The sequence below is a fragment of the Trifolium pratense genome, linkage group LG6 (assembly GCF_020283565.1).
Source record: "Trifolium pratense cultivar HEN17-A07 linkage group LG6, ARS_RC_1.1, whole genome shotgun sequence".
In the NCBI taxonomy this organism is placed as follows: Eukaryota; Viridiplantae; Streptophyta; class Magnoliopsida; order Fabales; family Fabaceae; genus Trifolium; species Trifolium pratense.
The window spans coordinates 5,432,430-5,450,226 of record NC_060064.1 but is presented as its reverse complement, the minus strand read 5'-3'; the positions used below and the strand labels follow the sequence as shown (position 1 = coordinate 5,450,226).

Here is a 17,797-nt window from a genome sequence, read left to right as displayed (position 1 = left end):
AAGGCTTCAGTTGACTAAAGAAACAGATGAAAGAGATGTGGATTCAACTGAGTACAAAAGACTCATTGGATCTTTGAGGTATCTATGCAACACTAGGCCTGATATAGCCTATAGTGTTGGCATAGTCAGTAGATACATGGAAAGGCCTAAGATGTCTCATTTGTCTGCAGCAAAGAGAATCTTAAGGTACATTAAAGGGACACTAGACAATGGAATTGTTTTTCAAACACCAGATGGAAGCAACTTTGATTTGGTTGGATACACTGATTCAAATTGGTGTGGAGACAAGGATGACAGAAAATCCACAGCTGGCTACATCTTTCTGTATGGTGGTGCACCAATTTCATGGTGCTCAAGGAAAGAACCAGTGGTAGCTCTGTCTACTTGTGAAGCTGAATACATTGCTGCTTCCCTAAGTGCTTGTCAAGGTGTTTGGTTAAGCAATTTGATCACAGAGATAAGCAATGTGGAGTGTAGTTCAGTAACACTCAAAGTTGACAACCTATCTGCAATTAATTTGGCTAAGAATCCAGTGGCTCATGGCAGGAGCAAGCATATAGAAATGAGATTCCATTATCTGAGAGAGCAGGTAAGCAATGGAAGGCTCAAGCTAGAACACTGCAGGACAGAGCTGCAGATTGCAGATGTGCTAACCAAGGCTGTGACAGTGGAAACCTTCTTAAGGTTGAAAGGCTTGATGTGCATAAGATCCTTAGAGAGTATGAATTAAGGGGGAGTGTTGAATTTTGTGAAATTCATTGTGTAATTCATATCTCTAAGTTGTTACTTGTTGAGTAAGTAAACATAAGTTTGTTACAACCAATAGCTTAGGTGGCAAGTAATTGGTTAGTTTGTTAGTTAGTTAAGCTAACAAACCATTGTGGTTAGTTAGAAGTGTCTCTAGAGTTAGTTAGAGAGTTTATTAGGGGTTAGTTTTAATTTTTGATTGTAATTGCTTGGTGTGTCAAGCAAAGTATAAATGCATTAGATGCATCAATTAGTGGATGTAACCCTTTCTTTTGTGCCCCAAGTGGATGAATAAAAACTCTCTTTTTCTCTACATTTTATCATCTTCTTCAACACATTCATATCATCAATTCTTCTTCATTCTTTTCCATTCAATTTGATCAAAGCTTGCAAAAGTTGTGAACCTGCAACTGTGCTCATTGGCAAGCCTGAGCCTGTGCAGAGTGTGTGTGATTTGCAAGCCTGCTGTGATTCAAGTGTGTGTGTGAGTGCTTCTTGCTGCGCCAACAACTTTTATAAAAAAAATGATTTAATAAAAATTGATGTATTTAATTTATAATATAGAAATGACCATATATAAAAAGATAAATACATTTAAAAAATATGAATTTTACATGATATTAATCTAAACACAATATAGTTGAAATTAAATCATAAAAAATATATATAATCAAAACTAAAACAGATAGATAATGAAGGAGAGAAATGAGTAGATATTTTTGTATTGGTTTACTATCAAAATGGTCAGTTAGTCCGGTCCATCGTTAACTTAGTGATTTTGCCCTCTATACTCAAAAGGATATTTAACTTCACTATATAATCAATGAATATATATAGTATTCAAAGTTTTCACCTCGAGATTTCTACCTCTCTAAGAGAGGATATACAATGAATATTCTACATCAATCTAAGCTTGTATATTGATGAGAAACTTAGTTGATGTACAAAGTAACTCTCAACATAGAAGATTAAACTTAAGCTTGTAGATCATATGTTATTGGCTTTTACAATTCCCCAAGGGAACAAATTAACATTGGCTTTTTCATATCAAGAATTTGAATGATTAAGATTAACATTAATATATATATTTATTCTAATACCTCTTATATTTATCAAAGTGTTTTTATTATGTCATCATCCTAAGATGCAAGGCGTGTACTTCACGCCATAAGCACTTTGGTGTGTTTTTATTTGAATTAGAAGATCATGATACTCACTTGTTGAGTAACATATGATTGCACACAATTTTGGTGCATTGAAGTTATGGGTGCAGAGAATGGAATTACTTGTTAAAGGAACACCTAATAGACCATTGTGTGACTTTGGAGATTTAGGAACACACAAGATGTGTTGATAATTCACATACAACAATTACAAACAATTCTATTCCAATTGGTTGACTTTCTTAATTTTGTTCAAGTTTCATGTACTTGACATGACTGGGCTGATTCAAGTTCTTAATTGTTGAACGGTTTTAAATATCACACGATTTCATGTGAATACGATAACTCAAATATTTGTTTCTGACGTAGAACTTAATTAAATCAATTTCAACTTCGATATTAGTTAAGACGATTCAAAGGTAAATTTTATATTAAAAATAATATTTTATGTTTTTAAAATATTAAGTACACAAATTCAAAAATATATATACCATATTTAATTTTGTTGACTAGTACTTCAGAAATACTACTAGTTACTCCAATTCAATTGTAGTTTAATTTATTGAATTGTTAAACCATGCATGATCTAAAAGTGTTATAGATCTTCTTTGATTTTTAAAACATTGCTTTCAACTTTAAGGTTTATATCAAGTACACTAGTAACTACTAGTATAGTAATTGTCAACACCAACAACAAAAATAGTACACTAGCCAGTAACTATCAATGCTTCTGACATATGAATATTCACGAGTAAATGATGAGCACAACCTTTTTACTCTCGTTTTCATAGTGTCAGTATATGTTATAGATCCAATATGCTTTTACTCTAACTGTGAAAACTGAAACCAAATATATTAAGAACAAAAAGTTCCATAGAGTTTTCAATTTTCATGAAAGAATCCAAATGCACCCAAGTAGTATATTTATTTATATGAAATAAATTGACATTGATCTCAATGAGAATGACACCTTGTGTTGTGAATAAATATAAATTATAAAAGACCATATATATAAATAGTACTATTAAATAGCGCCTACCAATATTGTGTATTGCTTTCTTGATGGATTATTTATACCCTTATAGCTACATGAAGAATATTGTCCCTCACTTCCAAAATTTTAGTCCTATTAACATCACATGCCTAAAATTTGTCACTGCTCATTCTTACACAATAATAGTTACTTGTTGATTGTGATTGAAAACTATTTTGTGATGTAGAAATTCTCAATTTTAATATACCATGTCTTTCCATGCAAATGATGGGATTACCTCAAACAACCTTGAAAGGGTTTATTATTAATTATTTAATTAATTACTTATTGATCATGAGTGGGTTATTATTTCCTTCCTTGTACATTTTTTTCCTACTCAATGGTTATTCTATTTTATTTGTTACACATATAAGTTAAGTAAGTTATCCTTTGGGTGTTGTCAAAAATTGATTAAAGAGATAAGATTTTGAAATTAGGGGTTTTTTAGGATAAGACAACAAATTAAAGTAGAAATATTAATAATATAAGAAAGTTTCTAGACCCACAATTTTTAATTTTATTGAATAATTATGCTGTGGTGATGTCTGCAAGTATATGTGTGATGCATGAGAGCCAAGGTATTTGGGACCACTTATTTAGGGGCTCATGAGTCATGATTCATATACACATCATACATGCACTTGATTGGGACCCCTTGCTTTTGTCAAAACCCTCTTTTTCTTTTCTCTTTTTTCCAATTATACTTTTAACCTGTTAAATCATATACTGAATAGTGAATAGTAATTATTACTATTTTAAAAAAAGACTCATATTTTTTCTTTTCTCAAATATAAAAAAAGTCAAAACATATTTGTTTTAAATTTAAATTATATATTTTTTAACTTTTATTTATATTTAAGATCAAATTAAATATAAGAAAAACTATAAAATAATATAACAAATAGTATTAATAATGAGAGTGTTGATTATAAATAAAACTTATATAATCAATCAATAGGAAAAACAAACTAGTGTTAGTATCTTTTACATATTTATATATAGTAAATAAATCATAACTAACTAAATGTGTAATCATTGTTTACCAGAGATATATGTAATGGTGTACCTTACAAGAAAGAAAATATAAGAATATGTTAAGATTTGAGATTTTATAGTGTGCTATTGAGTATGGTTCATACGCATTAGTATGAGGTTGGAGTCGGTCCAGGAGCTGATGATAGAGCGAAGTGAATGGAATTATTATTAGAGTCAGGATCCGTTGACACCAACTAGTTTGACACCAAATGTTACACCTCTCAATAACGTTTTAACCGATATAAATTTTATAAAATCCACCGTTGGATTGAAAGTTTACATCATATAGATCATTTGTGTAAAATTTCAAATAAATCCAAAATCATTTGATATGTTATTGAGATACATCAAAATTAACGGTTTTTGTATTTTTTTAAATGCCGTTAATCTTTATGTGTCTCAATAGCATATCAAATGATTTTGGATTTATTTGAAATTTTACACAAATGATCTATATGATGTAAACTTTCAATCCAACGGTGGATTTTATAAAATTTATATCGGTTAAAACGTTATTGAGAGGTGTAACATTTGGTGTCAAACTAGTTGGTGTCAACGGATCCTGACTCTTATTATTATTATTATAAATATTGTTGGTAATATTGAAACTCTAATTCATTCATTCATTTAATAGAAACGTGTTGTGCTGAATTCAACAGTCGAAGACGTACCCGCCACCTGAAAAACTCTGTTATCAAACTTTTGTGTGTTCAGTATCGTTTGTTTTCGTTATTCTTTTCTTTTGTTACTAGTTGTTCCAACATGTACTTTTTTAAAAAAATTAAGTTTGAACTTTTTCATTAGTAAAAAAAAAAAAAGTTTGAACTTTGTAACTTGTTGTATTAGACGGATACATATATGGAGCTAAACTCTGATTTTAAATGAACTCTCCGCTAGTTCATATGTAGCGAAATTAGTGTCTCCTGAATTAATCGATTTTTAAATCAGATAGAAATTTAAAAACAATAATTGCAAATATGTGAAGGAAATAAATTGGAGAAAATATATTTTGAGCAATGAAAGCATTAAAGTTGGTGTTACGGTGGTTGGTTCTGTATTCCTTAGAAATTTAATTGCTTTATCTTCAAACTCAGGCATCCAACCACAAAAAATTCCCAAATAAGTTAATAAGAAAAAAAAAATTGAAAATTATAGAAAACGACAAAGAGATATTTAATAGAGAGAATTGAGCAATCAGATCCCTCCACCCGTTTTCTTGTCCATCATCATCCTCCTTTTTTCTTTTTCTAATTAAACACAAAAATAAAAAATAAATAAAATTAATTAATTAATTAAGCATTATAGAAGGAGACGTTTCCTCGTTTTTCAGCTGTTTGTATCTTCTGACACATCTTGATTGCATTTTCATTATATAGATTTCTAAGCTCACAAAAAAAAAAAAAAAATCCATTCTCTCTCTCTCACTCTCTCTTTCTTTTTCCCTCAAAAGTTCTCTCTGTTACTCATCAAAGTTTGCTTTGTTTATGCTTGGCTTGCATCAAATGATTTAAAAAGATGAGGGTCAAATCAACAACTCATCTATTCTCAGGTAAAATTTAACTAAACTTCATTGTTTTCATAAAATCAATTAATTTCCCCCTGCCCCATAATTTCATATATTTAAAAATACAATCTTTTTCTTAAGTCTTTGATAATCATTTTATATATATATAAAAAAAATTATCTTTTTTTATATAGTTAGATAGATTTGATATACATGTTGACATGTGGTTATGATTGATCTAAAAATATACATATAAGTGCTTTTGATTTGATGTGTTCTTGCTATGTTATATGTTACTTACTTTGATAGGTGAGAGTAACTGTGCTAGCTTGTGCGTTCGTGTGGTTTGTCTATGTTAATTTCTCTGTGTGTCCAAATTCTGTTTCTCATAGGTTAATTTTGGGTCATTTCTAATTCTAAATTCTTCTTTTCTTTCCAGTTACAAGATCATGAAGCACGTGTGCTTTTCAATATTCGTCACACCATCTATGTAGTAACATATATATATATTTAATATTATGAACTATATAATATACAAAGTATATTATAAAATCAATTATCTCTTCTCTTTTCTTTATTTTTTTTTTATACAAAGGCTTCATCTATTTCTTTTTCTTCCTTCTTCTTCTTCTTCTTGCAATTTTTAAGGTATCTCTATATGATAATTTCATGAAAAAACATGCAAAAAATTAAGAAGAAATGAATCTCAAACTTGATTTGTAGATTCATCACTTCAATGTGTTGATCTATATATAGATTCATCGTAAAGCCGAAGGTACGGTGCTAGTTGCTTACAATTGAAACTCGAGGCCTAATTCGAGTGATTTATGTGCAGAGTGTGTGTTGTAAACTTGGAAGTACTGAATTCGATTTAATAGTAAAAAAGAAAACAAAATTATACAATTGCATGTGTTTGTGTATGTACTTGTTTGTGTTCTATTTATGTTGTGTTGAAACATGTGGTTTATGTTGTGTTGTGTGTGTTGGATTTGAAGTATGAAAGGTTATTGTAACTAATTAACGTACTTGTCTCTCTTTTCATTTCAGTGAAGTAACAAACATCATATTTTTACTCAAAAAATAAAGACACCAATGGCAGCATACTTTCATGGTAATTCTGAAATCCAATCAAGTGGTGGCGGCGGCGGTGGCGCCGACGGACTTCAAACACTTGTTCTAATGAATCCAAGCTATATGCAATATTCAGACAACTCACAACAACAGCAAGCTCAACAGCCTACTCATGCCTCCGCCGCTGCCGGTAACTTTGTTTTTCTCAACTCAACAACTACAGAAAACAACTCCTTCTCACCTCACGCGCCACCATCCAACACACAACAATTCGTTGGCATCCCTCTCGGAAACCAACACCAAATCCACGCGCACCACCATGACGTTGTACCTTCCTTGCATGGCTTCCTTCCTCACATGCAGTACAATCAGTGGAACACAATTGACCCAAATACAGCGGCGCGTGAAACACCACGCGCTCAACAAGGACTGAATTTAACCCTCTCTTCACAGCCAGCACGGTTTATGTCATTTCGAGAGGGTGCTGCTATGTCTGGTGGGTCGCCATCAACGCCGGCTTCTGGTGTTACTACTAATAACAATGGGAATTCAGGGATTCAGGTTTTGAGTTCGAAGTATTTGAGGGCGGCGCACGAGCTTTTAGAAGAGGTTGTGAATGTTAATGTTGGTGTTGAATTGGGAAAGAAGAGTGGTGGATTGAATAAGGTGATCGGAGAGTCGTCGGGAGTTGGAAGTGGAGGAGATGGATCAACTGTTGGTGGTGGGGAGGGAAGTGGGAAGCGTAGCACTGAGCTATCAACGGCGGAGAGACAAGAAATACAGATGAAGAAAGCTAAGCTAATTACCATGCTTGATGAGGTATTTCATTTTTTTTTTTAACTTTTTTGATTAAGTGATTAATTTTGCACGAGTTAATTAATTAAGACTATGTCATTTTTTTTCTTCTTGCTAAAGTGGAAGAATTGTTACACTTATGACGTATCTTGCTTTCATTGATTTATCATGCAATGCAATGAATGAAAATCCAATGCTACTAAAAGTATGTCTAACCCATTTTTCTATCATTGGAGTATTTAAGTGGTTTCACTTGTACCCACCATTTATATTTGATTTTTTCTAGCATATAAAAAAAATATTTGATTTTTTCTAAATTATATTTTTTTAAAAACTTGTGGTTAGTTTTTTTATTTTTAAATAGCCTGATTAAAAATTATACTATTGAGATGAATAATTGGAGTATCCGAAATTCGGACTCTCGTCTTTGCATATATATACTATAATATGGTGTTTCTATTAACTGAGTTAAACTCACATAGACAATTGTGAATAGTTTACCCAACAACTAATAAAAATTAATCACATACATAAATTTGAAAGCAAAGTAAAGTTAATTTGTAGATACCACTTACAAATTTAGTCACCTGAATAATTGAATTCATTGATTATAAATTACCCACAATTCTTCAAAGTATAACTTAGACTCGATGTCATTTTTTGTTTTTTTTTAAAAGATAAATGTTGTTCCGACGCAAATTTTCACGCAAAATTTGTTCCCTCTCAAATTAATTTCACAATTTGACACATGACTACTCATTTCACTTATTTTGACTATTTTTTTATATATATAAGATGTTCAATTTATAATGATGGTTAAAATTTTACATGAAAATGGAATTATGACAACAACAAAAAATTTGGTTACAATTATGACACTTATTTTTTAATAGAGTGGATATTTGTTCTCTGACCTATCAATCACTCAAATAATTTGTTTTTAGCCTGAGCTATGTAATCACTGGATTTTACCACAGTAAATGGTACGTGCGTGGACCATATAAATTGTAAGAGAGAGTACACGTACGGGTACTATTGCAAGTAATTATGTGAATTGACATTTAATTGAGCTAGTATTTATCTATGAAAAATATTTAGACCGACACAATTATTTGAACATACTATTTAATCACATCTACAAAAGTATATATTATTTAATTTGGTTTTTATTCCACACTTTTTCAAATATATAAGGGTGACTAAAATAATATATATAAACAAAATTTTGTGACTGTAGAAGAATTTTTTGATCTCTGTCTATTTAAATTTAATAGGTAATTACCATTTAATAGTGCTCCATTAATGGTATTAGAGACACAGTAATTAGGTCATCTGTTGGGTACTTAAGTCTTAAGTTTCTTACTTAATTCTATTAGGAGGAAGCTCTTTGGTAACCCATTATAATTGGAAGCTCAATTTGATAATGAAATACTACTTACTATTAGATGTATAATTGTGTACAATCAAGACTCATTTAGATATTTAATTGGAAAAGGTCACACTCTTACATAAAAAGAAGAAAATAGAAAAAGAAAAATACATATTTTTTAAATAATTAAATGATATATATTTGAGATTGTGTCCGACCAATTATTTTTCGCTTAATTGAGAATGACCGGAATGATGATGGTTTTAATAAGACCCAACTACCCAAGAAATAATCGACTCTCAAATCTCAAAAAAAAAGTCAAATTTTTATGAAGAGTCAATAATAGTGGGTGGCGCAAATCCCTATTTATATATTCTTGTTTTGTACTATCATCTATCCTTTGAAAAGATGAGTAATTCAATAGTTAAAATTAGAGAAATTAACTTTATAATGCTATTGAAAATACAAAAACTATTGACTATCAATTTAGTTCATGATAAATATGGACTATAATGTGAGAAATCATTTCTAACATTTTGTTAATTTCATTAAAAAAAATAAAAAAATAAATACAAAGATTTAAAAGATATGTTTTATAGGTGTAAATTGATTTCATATCAACAATCAACAAAAATACACTATTTGGTCACATCCCCTCATTTTATATAATTTTTTTTAGGTAAATTAAGAGCATTATAAGACATCATAGTAATTAGTAGACATTAGAGATACATCTAGTAGCACTAATCCTATATTTCTTTGCTCATATTTAATATTAAAAATTAAAAAAAAAACTTTACAAAGTGGGGGCCAAACCTTACCCACCTAAAAAAACAAAAAAAAAACAAAAAACAAAAATTAGGGAGACTATCCCTAAACTAATCCTCAACTAATACATGAGGCAAGGTTTCTCACAAAAGAAAACTTGTTTAAAGTGCCAAGAGGAGTCCATGCACTTCCACATTCCACTCTAATACAATATTTTAAAATCAATGGTATGGCATAAAAAATAGAATCTATCGTGAAAATGTTGATATAAAACGAATTCATTCTTGACATTGTGAAATCTATACAATTTCAAATATTAAATTGGTGACTCAAAGAAGAAAAATAATGGTAACTTAGAATATAGTTAGTTGATGAGATTTTGTTGTATTTTGTTGGTTGAAGGTGGAACAAAGGTACAGACAATATCACCATCAAATGGAGGTTGTGGTCTCCTCATTCGAACAAGCTGCCGGCCTTGGTTCTGCGAGGACATACACTGCTCTTGCCCTGCAAACAATCTCGAAACAATTTCGGTGTTTGAAAGATGCCATAACAGGACAAATTAAAGCTACAAATAAGAGCTTAGGAGAAGAAGATTGCTTTGGTGGTAAAATTGAAGGTTCAAGGCTTAAATATGTTGATCATCAACTACGTCAACAACGCGCTCTACAACAGTTGGGAATGATCCAGCACAATGCTTGGAGACCCCAAAGAGGATTGCCTGAAAGATCTGTTTCTGTTCTTCGTGCTTGGCTCTTTGAACACTTCCTCCACCCGTAAGCACACTTTTCTAATTTTTACTCTAACTTCAAAGACTCTGAATATATTCTTCAATGAATGATTAATACGTAAGGGAAGGTGACCCTAATAATCCAGAGTTCGGCCGCGTGGTAAGTAAAGTCTGATCAAAAAATTGTTCCACCCAAGAATCGATCCCGGGTTCTCCCGAAATCCGTCCTTTGGTGAAGCTCATTAACCACTTGAGCCCAACGCCTTAGTTTTTGAACACGTATCTTAGTCAACAAATATCATGTATATTTAAAAAGTTTTGAATTTCAAGTGTCTATAGTTTTTAAACTCTTGTAAATTGTATGCTAATATTACTGAATTTGGTTTCAGTTATCCCAAGGATTCAGACAAGCACATGCTTGCAAAACAAACAGGGCTTACTAGGAGTCAGGTAATCAATACTAGTTTTTAACTCTTTGCTCTTATGAGCAATTTTTGGCATATTCAAAATGTTAATAAAATTTAATTTGGATTATAACAGGTTTCAAATTGGTTTATAAATGCTCGAGTTAGGCTTTGGAAGCCAATGGTTGAAGAAATGTACTTAGAGGAAATGAAGGAGAATGAACTAAATGGATCAGAAGATAAATCAAGCAAGAGCAATGAAGATTCATCTATGAAAGTGCCATCCCCTCAAGAGAAAGGTCTTGAAACAGAACCTAAAGGTTACAATTCCACACAAGACATTTCCCAAAGCCAAGACACATCAATAATTTCTGTTTCTAGACCACAAACATCACCACATGTTGGAAATGTTAGAAACCAATCAGGAGGATTCAGCTTCATTGGATCATCAGAACTAGAAGGTATACCACAAACAAGTCCTAAAAAACCAAGGAACCATGAACTTATCCATAATCCTAATAGTTTCATTGATGTTAAGCACAATGAGGCAAATAATGAGATAAAATTTGGTGATGAGAGACAGAATAGAGATGGATACTCTTTTATGGGAAACCAAACAAATTTCATGGGTGGATTTGGACAATACCCAATTGGTGATATTGGTAGGTTTGATTCAGAACAATTTACACCAAGGTTTTCAAGTAATGGTGTTTCACTCACTCTTGGTCTTGACTCAATACAAGGAAATCATCAACATCAAACATTTCTACCAAACCAAAACATTCAACTAGGAAGAAGCATTGACATAAGTGAACCAAATGAGTTTGGTTCCATAAACACTTCCTCTCCTCAATATGAAAGTATCAACATGCAAAACCCAAAAAGGTTTGCTGCACAATTGTTATCAGATTTTGTGGCATAAATAAGACATTGAAGGGTGAGCAATGTGGTTGTTGAAACTGAAATTTCTTTCTTCTTATCACACTCTCTTGAAAGGGAGTATTGAAAAATTTGTAGTGTAAAGAGAAAGAAGAAATTTTACTTTAGTATAGGTTTATACCCTACATAGAACCATTTGAATTCTTAGACATATAGCTTAGGATTTGATGGTATATGGTTGAGGTTGTATATTATTTTTGTAATTTTTATAGGTGGGATAAGATAGATGGGTTGGTGTCATAAATTTTAATTTGGTATACATACCAATATATCTTTGATTGGGAATATATGTTGTGATATTTTGCAATATACTTTGTTGAATAATCAAGAAACAATTACCTTTTGTATTTTTAAGAACTGAGTCCCTGGTAGTGGCATTTTTTTTGTATCTACAAGGAGGGGGATACATATACATTTGAAGATTATACACAAACATGAGATATTGTTGTATTCCTCTTTCATCAATTTCAATTATCAACTACTTGTTTGATGGCTTTAGTTTGGATCCAAATTCCTACCATCGAAGAATCCATGAAACCACAAGGTCAAGTTGGAATTCTTTCCAAATCCCCTTAAATTAAATATAAATTACCAGACCAACTCCCACACTGATCCCATGTTTGATTATAGTTGGTGCACATAACATTTGACTAATCTTTTACAAGTAAAAGGAATGTTGAGTTGTTCACAATCAAGTATTTTGATGATGTGGCACTCTATAAGAAAAGTTTACAATCTCTATTAAAAAACCTTTTCATTATCTCCTTTAATTAAATCATTACCAACTAACTAAAATGAAAAATTATTAAATTAAAATGGACCAACTAATATATAAGATTTATATAACCACAAAATATTCATGACTATTGGAATTCATTCAATACTAATAAAAAAAGGAATCATTATATTTCAAGCGAGTGAGTCACTTTGATATTCCAAACCTCTTTGATCAATGTCTTAAAGAACTGAATCTTTTACAAGTAAAAGGAATGTTGAGTTGTTCACAATCAAGTATTTTGATGATGTGGCACTCTATAAGAAAAGTTTACAATCTCTATTAAAAAACCTTTTCATTATCTCCTTTAATTAAATCATTACCAACTAACTAAAATGAAAAATTATTAAATTAAAATGGACCAACTAATATATAAGATTTATATAACCACAAAATATTCATGACTATTGGAATTCATTCAATACTAATAAAAAAAGGAATCATTATATTTCAAGCGAGTGAGTCACTTTGATATTCCAAACCTCTTTGATCAATGTCTTAAAGAACTGAATTTAATAATAAAAAAAACGTGTGTCTCTCTTGCTTGAAATATATTCTTTCAATACTAAATGAATTAAAAGGGATCATTCTTCATTACTTATATTGTTTAGAAGGGATTGCTTGAAACCAATTAGGGATCATACTTCTACTTAGCCTAATGAATTAAAAGGGATCATACTTCTAATTTTATGACTCTACTTAGACATATAAGTTATTGTGATGATGTGACACTTTATAAGAAAAATCTACAATCTTTATTAAAAAAATTTCATATTTCATATAATATACTCTAATAATAAATAATAAACAATAATAATGTATTAAAAAAAAAACTAACACAATTTATTGTTGTTGAATTGAGACAAAAATGAATTGCAAGTAATGGTGGAATGATGCATCATGTTATTGTTTTAATTGCATTGCAATATATTATTAAAATATATATTGTATGTTACAATTTCCTATTAATGCAATTGAAAACAAAGAATTCTTAGAGACACTAATATTGAATATGTAAATTATATTTTGCAATATACTTTGTTGAATAATCAAGAAACAATTACCTTTTGTATTTTTAAGAACTGAGTCCCTGGTAGTGGCATTTTTTTTGTATCTACAAGGAGGGGGATACATATACATTTGAAGATTATACACAAACATGAGATATTGTTGTATTCCTCTTTCATCAATTTCAATTATCAACTACTTGTTTGATGGCTTTAGTTTGGATCCAAATTCCTACCATCGAAGAATCCATGAAACCACAAGGTCAAGTTGGAATTCTTTCCAAATCCCCTTAAATTAAATATAAATTACCAGACCAACTCCCACACTGATCCCATGTTTGATTATAGTTGGTGCACATAACATTTGACTAATAGAAATATAATTTGAAACATGCTCTTTACATATATAAAACATGTGAATTCATATACAAAGTATTTTCAGGACTACCTTTGTAACTTGGAATTCTTTGCATGCATATTCGTGCAGTAGTCAATTTGGAACATTCTCTAAGAGGCTTTTCAACGTTCCAATACATGTTGTGGGTAGTGAAGAAAATCGACCTATAGACTATGGTACCACTTATAAATGAAGGAGTTAAAACACTTTTTTACACCTACATACAGCTCCTTAAAAGTGTAACAAAGTATGGTCTCTATCATCCAATACATGTTGCGGGTAGTGAAGAAACTCGACTTATAGACTATGGTACCAACCTTTCTCTGCTACACAGTAGCAATTTGTAACAAAGTTCCAAAAATGTATCGATCATGTCAGCAGCTACATAACCGTTTGCATGTTACATTGTTACTGAAATTTAAACTTCAATCTTCCTAGCAATTCAAAAAATTTGCACCACCATCTCACACAAACAAACATCAGCTTCTATTTTATCTTTTACCTTCATATGATTTACGCTCCTTAGGACCAAGGAAAACGTTCTCTGATACATAGTTTCACCTTTCTCCTTTCCTGTCAAAAGTAAATGTCAAAACTTTTTTCCCGTAATAGAAAACAACATTTATACGTATGCATTATGTTCTGTTGGGCGGCTGGCAAACTACGCAACACTCATAGACTCGAGCTACATCTCCATGTAATTCAAACAGTCCAAGCAAAATCGTCAATTAGTATAAGTCAGCTATGCAATATTCTCTATTTTGCTTGTTCTGAAATCAATCATTTCAAAATACATTCTCTACATTTCACAGTTAGAACTACAATGTTTTACATACTCTTCAAAGCAATTTACATTGATTTATTGTGAATGGAGATGGAGATAAACTCCACTTAGATGCCTCTACAAAAATATTCCAATCACATGCAAAAAAATGATGTTCTTCTCTTTTAAATGCCTAGGCAGGAATTTCAGATTAGTACACTAATCTTGAGGAACAGAATTCTGGAACGCATCAACCTGACTGTGTCATGACATGATCATCCTCTAGCAATGATAGTCTTCTCCTAGCAACCTTGGACCTATAACACCATACTTCGAATGCCTCAGTTAGATCTGGATACCGGATATGCTCGTTTTCCAACCATTGAGTTAAAAGCTCAGCCTGATCCCCTGATGGTAACGCAAGAATGATAGAGACAAAGCTGGATTCCAGGGATTGCCACATCTCGCCATCCATTTTAAGCAAAACAGCATTCTCACATTCCATCATAGAAGAATCAATAATTGGTTTTGTAACCCTCACAAATGGAAGCCACACTTTCAAAACCTGAAGACGTTTTGCAGTTGGCAGTATAACAGTACCATAAGCAATTGCCTCTAAAACCTTTGATGTTACTTCAATGGCTCGCAACTTTACCTCAACCACTTCATTTGTAGAACTTCCTTGTTCGAGTGCTTTGACAATGTTTTCTGATGCATCAAACCAACACTCAACAAAATCTCCCATTATTTCCAACTTACTCAATATCTGACAAACCCATGACAGATCAGTCAAATAGGATTTAAACAACAGGATGTTCCCTGCCTCAGAAAGTGATTCTGTGGAACCACAGAATAAATGTATCAATGAGTTGTTAAACCCGGAAAATAGTCTTTTTACACATTCTTTTACCTCAAATTTTATGTTGTCGTCAGCGATCAACAAAGGGGCATCATCATCCTCAGTTAGCATGTACTCAAGTTGCTCTTGTGCTGAAGATTTCAGATCCTTCATTGTCGCTGGAGGGGATGATGTAGCAAAGCGAACGGCCGAGAGAAAGATGTTTCTAATAGCTAACTGGTTGACCGGTTGAACTCTAGCTAGAATAGGCTCTGCTTGTAATCCCATTCGAGGTACAACTTTCAATATCTCCTCCTCTTCACTCTCTTCCCATGTCATTGCTTCCAAGTAACTCACACAAGCAGTAACAATTTTCGGACATCCAAGTTCAACAGCCACTTGGAGAATACCAAGAGCATTTCTAACACCATGCCACAAATCATCAACCGAACCATCCACAACAATGTAAAGAAGTCGAATAAGATTTACATGGTAATCAAAATCCGATTCTTGACAATTAACATCAACACAGTTGCGCGAACCTAGAATCTGACAAGTTGGCCAATTCTCAGACAGACGGTCTGCAAAATACTTGCAATTTTTAACAAGTATAGCTGAGTGACAATACAACCAATCATCTCGACCTTCCTGCGTACGTAGCCTCACCACAACATCGCTAGTTGATTGGTCACCAATTACACAGATAGCCTTCTCTTCTTTATCCTTAATTAAAGACGATAAATAATCTAATTACTAATTACATTATAAGAGAAGAGGCTCTAACTATTGTGATTAAAAAAGAGTGCAACAAACTTCAGTTAGTAGAAGAAGTTAGTTAGAAAATAGTTGAAACTAACTTTCAACTATCGTCTAACAACTAACTTCATCCAGTAATTGAAGTTAGTTACACTCTTTTAATCCCAATACTAACACCATAAATTTAGGAAGTAATAATAAAATTGAATAATCCTAATTCAATTAGCTAGTTTAACTGCTAATTTTAACAAACACTATTTTAACCTAGTATAAAGAATAAACCTAATTAATTAACCTGTGAAAACTGAAAAGGATGATCCTAATTATCTATTCTAAAAAGCATCATAAACTGATAAAGTTGTTATTAACAGAAAATTGAAGAAAGGTGAAAAATTAAACTTACAGTAGGGTCCATTGAAACGAAGAGGACTATGAATCAAGTTTTGTACACATCATAGTAACCTGAAATTGAAAAACAACGAGGATTAGAGATTGAAACATAGGGAAATAGGTGAAAAGTAGAAGAGTGATGAGAAAGGGAAAACCGTTTGGATCTTGGAGAAGTTAGGTCGAAAGATGAAATGCAGTTACAAGAAAGATCGTTATAAGGTTTGGGAAAGGTGAAATGAAACGATGAAACAAAAACCCTTTGAGAGAGAGAGTGAGTGAGAATTTCAAGAAGCAAAGGGATGATCTTTATGATGAGCTCATGGTTCGTGCTGGCGTTTGCATATCCTTCCTATTATTACCCATTTGGTATTTCTATATTGCTATTTTTTGCCAACTTGTTCCAAAATTTTGAGATAATCTTTTCCATTTTTAATTTTAGGTAATATGTTATCTAGAGATCAGACAGGGCGTCTTCCGCGCTTGTTTGTCTCTAAGTTGAAAAAATAAAAAAATGTTGAGTTTGTTAATAAAAGATTTTTGTTGTTTAGAAAAAAAAAAATACATACATTATGTTATGGTAAGTTTGTTAATAAAAAATTTTTGCTGCTAAAAAAAAGACATGTCTTATGTTATGGTGAGTTTTGTTAATAAAAGATTTTTACCGTTAAAAAAAATAAAAATTAAGGGTATTGTTGGTATTATGAAAAATCCACACCAAATTTTTTTTGTATCTTCTTTATTTATAAGTATAGATAAAAAAAAGTAGCGATTAATCTTATAAAAAAAATAATGATTAAAAATAATAGACAAAATGTCCCTCGAACACTATTATATATGCAGATTTTGAAATTTGAACTCGAAATTCTCTCCTAATTCACAATAAAAGATAAATTCTCTACAAGCATATAAAATCGGTATTACGGCTTGATTTTTTTTTTTTGACAAAGTATTACGGCTTGATTTAAAAAGCTCGAGAGGGCGACCAATAAATTTGCATGTGTTATGTTCTTAGGAAGACTAGGCAATCTAAGTGATATGCAACTTAGAAACAAAAAAAAGAAATTGCAATACCAAATTTTAAGTTTGTTTCTGATTATTTAAGAATCATGTGTAAATCTTAAATCTTAAGGTAAAATTCAATGTCAAATAAATCTTCAAAGTTTTCTAATGCATTTTTTGTTTCAACAAGCTGGTCAACATAAGTTTGTATCAGTAAGGAAAAAACACGAGGCTTTCAAGTTAATATGTACTTACTTCAATAACATTTTACGTACATCCATGTTTGAATCTAACTCCTTTCACAATTATGTGAT

At 31.4% G+C, this 17,797-nt stretch overlaps 2 protein-coding genes across 7 annotated transcripts; one reads left to right on the top strand and one right to left on the bottom strand.

Annotated features, from left to right (window-relative positions):
- The first annotated feature begins 5,156 nt into the window (after positions 1-5,156).
- Positions 5,157-11,912, top strand: LOC123890316 (BEL1-like homeodomain protein 1). 5 transcript variants are annotated; one of them, XM_045939900.1, is made up of 6 exons: positions 5,305-5,527; positions 5,922-5,972; positions 6,530-7,372; positions 9,888-10,261; positions 10,605-10,665; positions 10,756-11,912. In XM_045939900.1, the coding sequence occupies exons 3-6, from the start codon at positions 6,575-6,577 to the stop codon at positions 11,539-11,541; spliced, it is 2,019 nt and encodes a 672-aa protein (XP_045795856.1). In that variant the 5' UTR covers positions 5,305-5,527; positions 5,922-5,972; positions 6,530-6,574; the 3' UTR covers positions 11,542-11,912. The 5 variants fall into 5 exon arrangements, with proteins under 5 accessions (XP_045795859.1, XP_045795856.1, XP_045795857.1 ...); XM_045939903.1 differs by lacking the exon at positions 5,922-5,972 and having other exon boundaries at positions 5,157-5,527; XM_045939901.1 differs by having other exon boundaries at positions 5,317-5,527; positions 5,922-7,372.
- A 2,568-nt stretch (positions 11,913-14,480) lies between these two features.
- On the bottom strand, positions 14,481-17,797 carry LOC123890315 (BTB/POZ domain-containing protein At3g05675). 2 transcript variants are annotated; one of them, XM_045939898.1, is made up of 3 exons: positions 17,739-17,797; positions 16,498-16,556; positions 14,481-16,061 (listed from the first exon to the last, which is right to left on the bottom strand). In XM_045939898.1, exons 2-3 carry the CDS (start codon positions 16,507-16,509, stop codon positions 14,751-14,753), a joined length of 1,323 nt encoding a protein of 440 aa, XP_045795854.1. In that variant the 5' UTR covers positions 16,510-16,556; positions 17,739-17,797; the 3' UTR covers positions 14,481-14,750. The 2 variants fall into 2 exon arrangements, with proteins under 2 accessions (XP_045795854.1, XP_045795853.1); XM_045939897.1 differs by lacking the exon at positions 17,739-17,797 and adding an exon at positions 16,640-16,894.

Bases quoted from the DNA above. Each gene is read 5' to 3' on its own strand.
- LOC123890316 (XM_045939903.1), top strand. From the start codon at position 6,575: ATGGCAGCATACTTTCATGGTAATTCTGAAATCCAATCAAGTGGTGGC. The intron at 7,373-9,887 runs GTATTTCATTTT...TGTTGGTTGAAG, and splicing joins TAATTACCATGCTTGATGAG to GTGGAACAAAGGTACAGACA. The intron at 10,666-10,755 runs GTAATCAATACT...GGATTATAACAG, and splicing joins CAGGGCTTACTAGGAGTCAG to GTTTCAAATTGGTTTATAAA.